The sequence below is a fragment of the Pelobates fuscus genome, chromosome 12, assembly GCF_036172605.1.
Source record: "Pelobates fuscus isolate aPelFus1 chromosome 12, aPelFus1.pri, whole genome shotgun sequence".
In the NCBI taxonomy this organism is placed as follows: domain Eukaryota; kingdom Metazoa; phylum Chordata; class Amphibia; order Anura; family Pelobatidae; genus Pelobates; species Pelobates fuscus.
In genome coordinates this window covers 136,898,687-136,911,158 of record NC_086328.1, presented here as the reverse complement: position 1 = coordinate 136,911,158, position 12,472 = coordinate 136,898,687, and the positions used below count along the sequence as shown (strand labels likewise).

Below are 12,472 nucleotides of genomic sequence, written 5' to 3'. Positions count from 1 at the left end.
AGTATTATGACATTTACAGCTAAAATGTGAGGCGGAACTACAAATTAAAAAAAAAATTCTAATTTCTTACAGTTTTTTTTTTATTTTATTCATAATAAATTGTTTCATATATAAATATTTTATATGAAATGAAAGCCCTGTTTCTCCTGAACAAAATGATATATAATAAGTGTGGGTGCATTTAATATGAAAGAGGTGAATTACGGTTGAACAGACATATATAGCGCAAATTCCAGTTTTTGTTTACGTTTTGTTTTGATCAGAACGTGCACTATTGACTCAGTCCTGAAGGGGTTAATATCAAGAGAGCCAGAGTCTTAAACACAAATATTTGTAAACAAAGCAACATTAAACTAGTATCGTACAAACATCTTGTGCATTTGAGTAGCTATTTTTTTTAATATATTTATTTTCAAGTACGTTACTTGAAAAAAAGCATCATGCAGGACACCATTAATGTTACTGCAGCCCAATCCCATATATATTCTATCATGCAGGACACCAGTAATGTTACTGCAGTCCAATAGCATATATATTCTATCATGCAGGACACCAGTAATGTTACTGCAGTCCAATCCCATATATATTCTATCATGCAGGACACCAGTAATGTTACTGCAGCCCCATACCATATATATTCTATCATGCAGGACACCAGTAATGTTACTGCAGTCTAATACCATATATATTCTATCATGCAGGACACCAGTAATGTTACTGCAGTCCAATCCCATATATATTCTATCATGCAGGACACCATTAATGTTACTGCAGTCCAATCCCATATATATTCTATCATGCAGGACACCAGTAATGTTACTGCAGCCCAATCCCATATATATTCTATCATGCAGGACACCAATAATGTTACTGCAGTCCAATGGCATATATATTCTATCATGCAGGACACCAGTAATGTTACTGCAGTCCAATAGCATATATATTCTATCATGCAGGACACCAATAATGTTACTGCAGTCCAATCCCATATATATTCTATCATGCAGGACACCAATAATGTTACTGCAGTCCAATCCCATATATATTCTATCATGCAGGACACCAGTAATGTTACTGCAGTCTAATACCATATATATTCTATCATGCAGGACACCAATAATGTTACTGCAGTCCAATGGCATATATATTCTATCATGCAGGACACCAGTAATGTTACTGCAGTCCAATAGCATATATATTCTATCATGCAGGACACCAGTAATGTTACTGCAGTCCAATCCCATATATATTCTATCATGCAGGACACCAATAATGTTACTGCAGTCCAATCCCATATATATTCTATCATGCAGGACACCAGTAATGTTACTGCAGTCTAATACCATATATATTCTATCATGCAGGACACCAGTAATGTTACTGCAGTCCAATCCCATATATATTCTATCATGCAGGACACCATTAATGTTACTGCAGTCCAATCCCATATATATTCTATCATGCAGGACACCATTAATGTTACTGCAGTCTAATACCATATATATTCTATCATGCAGGACACCAGTAATGTTACTGCAGTCTAATACCATATATATTCTATCATGCAGGACACCAGTAATGTTACTGCAGTCTAATACCATATATATTCTATCATGCAGGACACCAGTAATGTTACTGCAGTCCAATCCCATATATATTCTATCATGCAGGACACCATTAATGTTACTGCAGTCCAATCCCATATATATTCTATCATGCAGGACACCAGTAATGTTACTGCAGTCTAATACCATATATATTCTATCATGCAGGACACCAGTAATGTTACTGCAGCCCAATCCCATATATATTCTATCATGCAGGACACCATTAATGTTACTGCAGTCCAATCCCATATATATTCTATCATGCAGGACACCAGTAATGTTACTGCAGTCCAATACCGTATATATTCTATCATGCAGGACACCAGTAATGTTACTGCAGTCCAATAGCATATATATTCTATCATGCAGGACACCAGTAATGTTACTGCAGTCTAATACCATATATATTCTATCATGCAGGACACCAGTAATGTTACTGCAGTCCAATCCCATATATATTCTATCATGCAGGACACCAATAATGTTACTGCAGTCCAATCCCATATATATTCTATCATGCAGGACACCAGTAATGTTACTGCAGTCTAATACCATATATATTCTATCATGCAGGACACCAGTAATGTTACTGCAGTCCAATCCCATATATATTCTATCATGCAGGACACCATTAATGTTACTGCAGTCCAATCCCATATATATTCTATCATGCAGGACACCAGTAATGTTACTGCAGTCTAATACCATATATATTCTATCATGCAGGACACCAATAATGTTACTGCAGTCCAATCCCATATATATTCTATCATGCAGGACACCAATAATGTTACTGCAGTCCAATCCCATATATATTCTATCATGCAGGACACCAGTAATGTTACTGCAGTCTAATACCATATATATTCTATCATGCAGGACACCAGTAATGTTACTGCAGTCCAATCCCATATATATTCTATCATGCAGGACACCATTAATGTTACTGCAGTCCAATCCCATATATATTCTATCATGCAGGACACCATTAATGTTACTGCAGTCTAATACCATATATATTCTATCATGCAGGACACCAGTAATGTTACTGCAGTCTAATACCATATATATTCTATCATGCAGGACACCAGTAATGTTACTGCAGTCTAATACCATATATATTCTATCATGCAGGACACCAGTAATGTTACTGCAGTCCAATCCCATATATATTCTATCATGCAGGACACCAGTAATGTTACTGCAGTCCAATACCATATATATATATATATTCTATCATGCAGGACACCAGTAATGTTACTGCAGCCCAATCCCATATATATTCTATCATGCAGGACACCAGTAATGTTACTGCAGCCCAATCCCATATATATTCTATCATGCAGGACACCAGTAATGTTACTGCAGTCTAATACCATATATATTCTATCATGCAGGACACCAGTAATGTCACTGCAGCCCAATACCATATATATTCGATCATGCAGGACACCAGTAATGTCACTGCAGCCCAATACCATATATATTCTATCATGCAGGACACCAGTAATGTTACTGCAGTCCAATACCATATATATTCTATCATGCAGGACACCATTAATGTTACTGCAGTCCAATCCCATATATATTCTATCATGCAGGACACCATTAATGTTACTGCAGTCCAATCCCATATATATTCTATCATGCAGGACACCAGTAATGTTACTGCAGTCCAATACCGTATATATTCTATCATGCAGGACACCAGTAATGTTACTGCAGTCCAATACCATATATATTCTATCATGCAGGACACCATTAATGTTACTGCAGTCCAATCCCATATATATTCTATCATGCAGGACACCATTAATGTTACTGCAGTCCAATCCCATATATATTCTATCATGCAGGACACCAGTAATGTTACTGCAGTCCAATCCCATATATATTCTATCATGCAGGACACCAGTAATGTTACTGCAGTCCAATACCGTATATATTCTATCATGCAGGACACCAGTAATGTTACTGCAGTCCAATACCATATATATTCTATCATGCAGGACACCAGTAATGTTACTGCAGCCCAATCCCATATATATTCTATCATGCAGGACACCAGTAATGTCACTGCAGTCTAATCCCATATATATTCTATCATGCAGGACACCAGTAATGTTACTGCAGTCCAATCCCATATATATTCTATCATGCAGGACACCAATAATGTTACTGCAGTCCAATCCCATATATATTCTATCATGCAGGACACCAGTAATGTTACTGCAGCCCAATCCCATATATATTCTATCATGCAGGACACCAGTAATGTCACTGCAGTCTAATCCCATATATATTCTATCATGCAGGACACCAGTAATGTTACTGCAGTCCAATCCCATATATATTCTATCATGCAGGACACCAGTAATGTTACTGCAGTCCAATAGCATATATATTCTATCATGCAGGACACCAGTAATGTCACTGCAGCCCAATCCCATATATATTCTATCATGCAGGACACCAGTAATGTCACTGCAGTCTAATTCCATATATATTCTATCATGCAGGACACCAGTAATGTTACTGCAGTCCAATACCATATATATTCTATCATGCAGGACACCAGTAATGTTACTGCAGCCCAATCCCATATATATTCTATCATGCAGGACACCAGTAATGTTACTGCAGTCCAATAGCATATATATTCTATCATGCAGGACACCAGTAATGTTACTGCAGTCCAATAGCATATATATTCTATCATGCAGGACACCAGTAATGTCACTGCAGCCCAATCCCATATATATTCTATCATGCAGGACACCAGTAATGTCACTGCAGTCTAATCCCATATATATTATATCATGCATGACACCAGTAATGTTACTGCAGCCCAATCCCATATATATTCTATCATGCAGGACACCAGTAATGTTACTGCAGTCCAATAGCATATATATTCTATCATGCAGGACACCAGTAATGTCACTGCAGCCCCATACCATATATATTCTATCATGCAGGACACCAGTAATGTCACTGCAGCCCAATCCCATATATATTCTATCATGCAGGACACCAGTAATGTTACTGCAGTCCAATCCCATATATATTCTATCATGCAGGACACCAGTAATGTTACTGCAGTCTAATACCATATATATTCTATCATGCAGGACACCAGTAATGTTACTGCAGTCCAATCCCATATATATTCTATCATGCAGGACACCAGTAATGTTACTGCAGTCTAATACCATATATATTCTATCATGCAGGACACCAATAATGTTACTGCAGTCCAATCCCATATATATTCTATCATGCAGGACACCAATAATGTTACTGCAGTCCAATCCCATATATATTCTATCATGCAGGACACCAGTAATGTTACTGCAGTCCAATCCCATATATATTCTATCATGCAGGACACCATTAATGTTACTGCAGTCCAATCCCATATATATTCTATCATGCAGGACACCATTAATGTTACTGCAGTCTAATACCATATATATTCTATCATGCAGGACACCAGTAATGTTACTGCAGTCTAATACCATATATATTCTATCATGCAGGACACCAGTAATGTTACTGCAGTCTAATACCATATATATTCTATCATGCAGGACACCAGTAATGTTACTGCAGTCCAATCCCATATATATTCTATCATGCAGGACACCAGTAATGTTACTGCAGTCCAATACCATATATATATATATATTCTATCATGCAGGACACCAGTAATGTTACTGCAGCCCAATCCCATATATATTCTATCATGCAGGACACCAGTAATGTTACTGCAGCCCAATCCCATATATATTCTATCATGCAGGACACCAGTAATGTTACTGCAGTCTAATACCATATATATTCTATCATGCAGGACACCAGTAATGTCACTGCAGCCCAATACCATATATATTCGATCATGCAGGACACCAGTAATGTCACTGCAGCCCAATACCATATATATTCGATCATGCAGGACACCAGTAATGTTACTGCAGTCCAATACCATATATATTCTATCATGCAGGACACCATTAATGTTACTGCAGTCCAATCCCATATATATTCTATCATGCAGGACACCATTAATGTTACTGCAGTCCAATCCCATATATATTCTATCATGCAGGACACCAGTAATGTTACTGCAGTCCAATACCGTATATATTCTATCATGCAGGACACCAGTAATGTTACTGCAGTCCAATACCATATATATTCTATCATGCAGGACACCATTAATGTTACTGCAGTCCAATCCCATATATATTCTATCATGCAGGACACCATTAATGTTACTGCAGTCCAATCCCATATATATTCTATCATGCAGGACACCAGTAATGTTACTGCAGTCCAATCCCATATATATTCTATCATGCAGGACACCAGTAATGTTACTGCAGTCCAATACCGTATATATTCTATCATGCAGGACACCAGTAATGTTACTGCAGTCCAATACCATATATATTCTATCATGCAGGACACCAGTAATGTTACTGCAGCCCAATCCCATATATATTCTATCATGCAGGACACCAGTAATGTCACTGCAGTCTAATCCCATATATATTCTATCATGCAGGACACCAGTAATGTTACTGCAGTCCAATCCCATATATATTCTATCATGCAGGACACCAATAATGTTACTGCAGTCCAATCCCATATATATTCTATCATGCAGGACACCAGTAATGTTACTGCAGCCCAATCCCATATATATTCTATCATGCAGGACACCAGTAATGTCACTGCAGTCTAATCCCATATATATTCTATCATGCAGGACACCAGTAATGTTACTGCAGTCCAATCCCATATATATTCTATCATGCAGGACACCAGTAATGTTACTGCAGTCCAATAGCATATATATTCTATCATGCAGGACACCAGTAATGTCACTGCAGCCCAATCCCATATATATTCTATCATGCAGGACACCAGTAATGTCACTGCAGTCTAATTCCATATATATTCTATCATGCAGGACACCAGTAATGTTACTGCAGTCCAATACCATATATATTCTATCATGCAGGACACCAGTAATGTTACTGCAGCCCAATCCCATATATATTCTATCATGCAGGACACCAGTAATGTTACTGCAGTCCAATAGCATATATATTCTATCATGCAGGACACCAGTAATGTTACTGCAGTCCAATAGCATATATATTCTATCATGCAGGACACCAGTAATGTCACTGCAGCCCAATCCCATATATATTCTATCATGCAGGACACCAGTAATGTCACTGCAGTCTAATCCCATATATATTATATCATGCATGACACCAGTAATGTTACTGCAGCCCAATCCCATATATATTCTATCATGCAGGACACCAGTAATGTTACTGCAGTCCAATAGCATATATATTCTATCATGCAGGACACCAGTAATGTCACTGCAGCCCCATACCATATATATTCTATCATGCAGGACACCAGTAATGTTACTGCAGCCCAATACCGTATATATTCGATCATTCAGGATACCAGTAATGTTACTGCAGTCCAATCCATATATATTCTATCATGCAGGACACCAGTAATGTTACTGCAGTCCAATAGCATATATATTCTATCATGCAGGACACCAATAATGTTACTGCAGCCCAATCCCATATATATTCGATCATGCAGGACACCAGTAATGTTACTGCAGTCCAATACCATATATATTCGATCATGCAGGACACCAGTAATGTTACTGCAGCCCCATACCATATATATTCGATCATGCAGGACACCAGTAATGTTACTGCAGCCCAATAGCATATATATTCTATCATGCAGGACACCAGTAATGTCACTGCAGCCCCATACCATATATATTCTATCATGCAGGACACCAGTAATGTTACTGCAGCCCAATACCGTATATATTCGATCATTCAGGATACCAGTAATGTTACTGCAGTCCAATCCATATATATTCTATCATGCAGGACACCAGTAATGTTACTGCAGTCCAATAGCATATATATTCTATCATGCAGGACACCAATAATGTTACTGCAGCCCAATCCCATATATATTCGATCATGCAGGACACCAGTAATGTTACTGCAGTCCAATACCATATATATTCGATCATGCAGGACACCAGTAATGTTACTGCAGCCCCATACCATATATATTCTATAATGCAGGACACCAGTAATGTTACTGCAGCCCAATCCCATATATATTCGATCATGCAGGACACCAGTAATGTTACTGCAGCCCAATCCCATATATATTCTATCATGCAGGACACCAGTAATGTTACTGCAGCCCAATCCCATATATATTCGATCATGCAGGACACCAGTAATGTTACTGCAGCCCAATCCCATATATATTCTATCATGCAGGACACCAAAAATGTTACTGCAGCCCAATCCCATATATATTCTATCATGCAGGACACCAGTAATGTTACTGCAGCCCCATACCATATATATTCTATCAGCACACCTGACTGAAAGTAAAATCTGGCCGTCCTAATTTAGAAAAAAAAAAAAAGTATGGTCTTCCTGCTGTTTTTGATAGTAAGATGCTGCATGAGGGATAATTAATGGCGTCTATTAGCTGACGTATGCCCCTGTAGTTGCTTACCTTAACCTGTTATGCCACCTGGAGGTCATTTCACACAGAAAGAAAGACAGAATCAGCCACTGGATTTATTGATGGAGATCTGATTGAAAGTTTTCTAGACATCAGCCGACCAAAGATGCAAGAGGTGGTAGCAAATCTACAGGTGAGATTAATACAGACTGTCGTCATAATTGAATATATAAGTTTAAGTTATCCCATATTTATAATAGTGTAACTCTGCCATGCTAGTGTTCTGTAAGGATTGTACAAATAATAACTTATCTCTACCTTGCAGATTGATGATGGTAGCGGGATGAAGAGGGAAACCACCGTTGACGACTTGATAAAGATAGTTGAAGAGTTAACAAGGATTCACTGATTTTCAGTTGCTTGCTACTCCTTTTGGCTTGGCCTTCCAAAACCTTGTACTGAGGGAAGCTACCTCCCTTACGGGACCTTTTGCCAATGAGGCTGATTGTATTACTCACAGCCCAAAGGGACGGTGTTATCTGCATTGCTGACCTTCGGGCTCTCAAACCTCAATGAATTCTTATCCCTCCCGCAAGCACTAATGTATGGTTGTACAAGTTACCCTTGCCAGACTCCCCTGCTGTCACCCTATAGTCCTAACTGTATTTTATTTTTCATTAAGAAATATTGTGAATAAGTGGTCTCTATAGGGGACTTTCTTTATAGCAAGTGGGGGTGGTTTATGACATTGTAAAGCATTCACGGATAAGGACCACGTGATTTGTAATTGTGTTTTTTTCCCAGACCTCCCTTTATAAAAGGGAAATAGGAAACTTTATTTTCTGAAGTTTTAGGAAATAAATTAGACTGGAAATGAAAATCCCATAGCTTTTTACTGTCAGACTTTGTGGTGCATAGGAAAAGCCCTGTGACAATGACGTGTCTACTTCCTGTAATGTGATGTTACATTATATATCGCTGACCGCATAATCTCTACAACATGCACACTCTCATCACCAAATGTCCATTAAATATTTGAGTTGTTTGGAGACCACCCTAGTATTCACTAAAGTCAATCGTGCTGCAATATCCCTTGGTTTTGCCCCTGAATGAGGGGTCTTTACTTCAGAAGTTCAGCTCTTACAGAGTTCAATATTCAACAAACCGTAGATTTTAAAAAGGCGTTTGCTTTAGTTGTAGAGGCTAAAGATTTCAATTGTTCTTTGGAAATTGGGGGAAAAATGCCCAACAATGCAATCTTGGTTGCATGGCAATTTTCAGACTCTTACTCACTACCCCTGCAAATAAATCTGGTTCTGTGTCGTAATATACAGCGGTGTAATAAAACAAAACATACTCTATCAAAATACAATATACATACTGCGTATGTTTATTGCGTCTCTTCACAATGTAAGCATCAAGGGTCAAAATAGCCATAAACTTCAATAAATATGTGCAGTATTTATATTATGGATTATGGATTATCATAGTTTTTTTTTTTTTTAGAGTCTGGACTAGAACCGGTGAATATTTATTTCTATCAATAAGTACACAGGAGTTTTAGTAAAGTTTTCCTTAAAGGACCACTATAGTGCCCTGAGGGTGCCCCCACCCTCAGGGACCCCCTCCCGCCGGGCTCTGGGGAGAGTAAAGGGTTAAAACTTACCTTTATTCCAGCGCCGGGCGAGGAACTCTCCGCCTCCAATCCTCCCTTTTGGCTGAATGCGCATGCACGGCAAGAGCTGCGCGCGCATTCAGCCGGTCACACAGGAAAGCATTTACAATGCTTTCCTATGGACGCTTGCGTGCTCTCACTGTGATTTTCACAGTGAGAATCCCGCAAGCGCCTCTAGCGGCTGTCAGTGAGACAGCCACTAGAGGATTTGGAGGCTGGATTAACCCTATTATAAACATAGCAGTTTCTCTGAAACTGCTATGTTTATTAAAAAAAAAAAAAAGGGGGTTAACCCTAGAGGGACCTGGCACCCAGACCACTTCATTAAGCTGAAGTGGTCTGGGTGCCTAGAGTAGTCCTTTAATCAATTATGAAGGGAAACTTACATTTTTCACTGCCCATGTTTAGTATCCAAGCAGGATTTTGTAATTTAGAAAGTTACAGAGAGCACAAATTCACTTTCTATTATTCCCTTAAATTCATGGAATATTTTTTTTATTTTTTAGCATACATTTGTAAATGTCATATTAAGGTCAGTTGTGATTCAATTCAAATGACTTTGAGCACCTAGGACTTGTAATTCTTGGTTGTCACTAATAGGTAGCCTAGTAGGCTACATAACTCTGCTAAAGCACAATGTAATTTACATAAAATTCACCAGTAAGTGTTCACTATGGCATTCACATCACTATACAATGTGATTAGAATACTTGAAGGTAGACGTCAGTAATGGGCTGCACTATGCTTTTTGTGAAATATTGTACTGTTCTTCTTTTTGAATTTACGTGACACAAAGTATAACTTGTAAATTAACTTAAAGATGTAGCGTTGTACATGCAGGAGCCGATGTAGGCCCAAGCTTGTGTTCATTTAGACAGCATTTCTTAGGTAATATTTGAGCATGCACAAAGCATGGGACAAAGTCGCCCTGACCATGAAAGTGCAACAGAGGTAAGTGCATTTTAAAATCCCTCCACTGCACCGTTCTCACCACCTCCCCAATAAATGTTCTAGTAGCATTTAATGGGGTGAGTGACTAAGGGACCGTTCTGCTTTAAAACTGCAAATTCCATTACTAGTAGGATCAACTTTTATTTTCTTCTGATTTTCAATAATAGTTAGTACCATTGAGTCTTCGAATAGTAATATCAGTACTGCATTATATACCTCAAAACTAGAAAATGACATATATGCTTCCTTTCCTAGTTATTTTATAGTCTTGCTTTCTTTGGGTTTTTTGTTTTTTCTTCTTCATCCACATTAATCTTTTAAATAAATTAAACAACTTAAAAAATTCGGTCAGCAACTTAAAACCTTATGATACATAGCTTGCATCTTGCAGAGTAAGGCTCACAAACCTGAATCCCTACAGGTTTATAATGGTATTGCTAACTGCATCCATACACCAAACATCGTCAGAAAATGGTCATTATTTGATGATTACCATGTTGCCACTGGAATGAAACAAAAATAAGAGACTTTTTTCAGACATAAATTGGTTGACATTGAAGTCCTTAAAGGGACATTATACTAGCCAACACTTTACCCTAATGAAGCAGTGTTTGTGTATAGTTCATGCCCCTACAGTCTCACTGCTCAATTCTCTCCCATTTATGAGCTCAATCACTTTGTTTCTGTTTATGCAAACCTAGCCACACCTCCCCTGACTGTGACTGACACAGCCTGCATGAGATGGCTTAATTTTCAATAGCATGTAACTTGTGCTTTCATCTCCTGCTCTGTAAACTGAACTTGAATTACATATAGGAGTCTCCTGTAGGGTCTAGCAAGCTATTAACAGAGCAGGAGATATGAAATTAAAGTAACACCACACTTACCAGAACAATTACAGCTTAATGTATAGTATACAGCTTAATGTACAGTATACAGCTTAATGTATAGTATACAGCTTAATTTATGGTATACAGCTTAACATACAGTATACAGCTTAATGTACAGAATACAGCTTAATGTACAGAATACAGCTTAATGTATGGTATACAGCTTAACGTACAGTATACAGCTTAATGTACAGTATACAGCTTAATGTACAGTATACAGCTTAATGTACAATATACAGCTTAATGTACAGTATACAGCGTAATGTATAGTATACAGCGTAATGTATAGTATACAGCTTAATGTATAGTATACAGCTTAATGTACGATATACAGCTTAATGTACGATATACAGCGTAATGTATAGTATACAGCTTAATGTACAGTATACAGCTTAATGTATGGTATACAGCTTAACGTACAGTATACAGCTTAATGTACAGTATACAGCTTAATGTACAGTATACAGCGTAATGTATAGTATACAGCTTAATGTATAGTATACAGCTTAATGTATAGTATACAGCTTAATGTACGATATACAGCTTAATGTACGATATACAGCTTAATGTATAGTATACAGCTTAATTCATGGTATACAGCTTAACATACAGTATACAGCTTAACATACAGTATACAGCTTAATGTACAGAATACAGCTTAATGTACAGAATACAGCTTAATGTACAGAATACAGCTTAATGTACGGTATACAGCTTAATGTATGGTATACAGCTTAATGTACGGTATACAGCTTAATGTACGGTATACAGCTTAATGTACGGTATACAGCTTAATGTACGGTATA

General features: G+C 37.7%; 1 protein-coding gene across 1 annotated transcript in view; it reads left to right on the top strand.

Moving 5' to 3' along the window:
* The window catches only part of DDB1 (damage specific DNA binding protein 1), a 50,103-nt gene extending 40,624 nt beyond the window's left edge, over nucleotides 1-9,479 (top strand). Inside the window, exons 25-26 of the mRNA XM_063437899.1 lie at nucleotides 8,220-8,343; nucleotides 8,476-9,479. Coding sequence (XP_063293969.1) covers nucleotides 8,220-8,343; nucleotides 8,476-8,559 — 208 coding nt within the window. The 3' untranslated portion in view covers nucleotides 8,560-9,479. The remainder of the gene's footprint in view (nucleotides 1-8,219; nucleotides 8,344-8,475) is intronic.
* The last annotated feature ends 2,993 nt before the right edge of the window (nucleotides 9,480-12,472 follow it).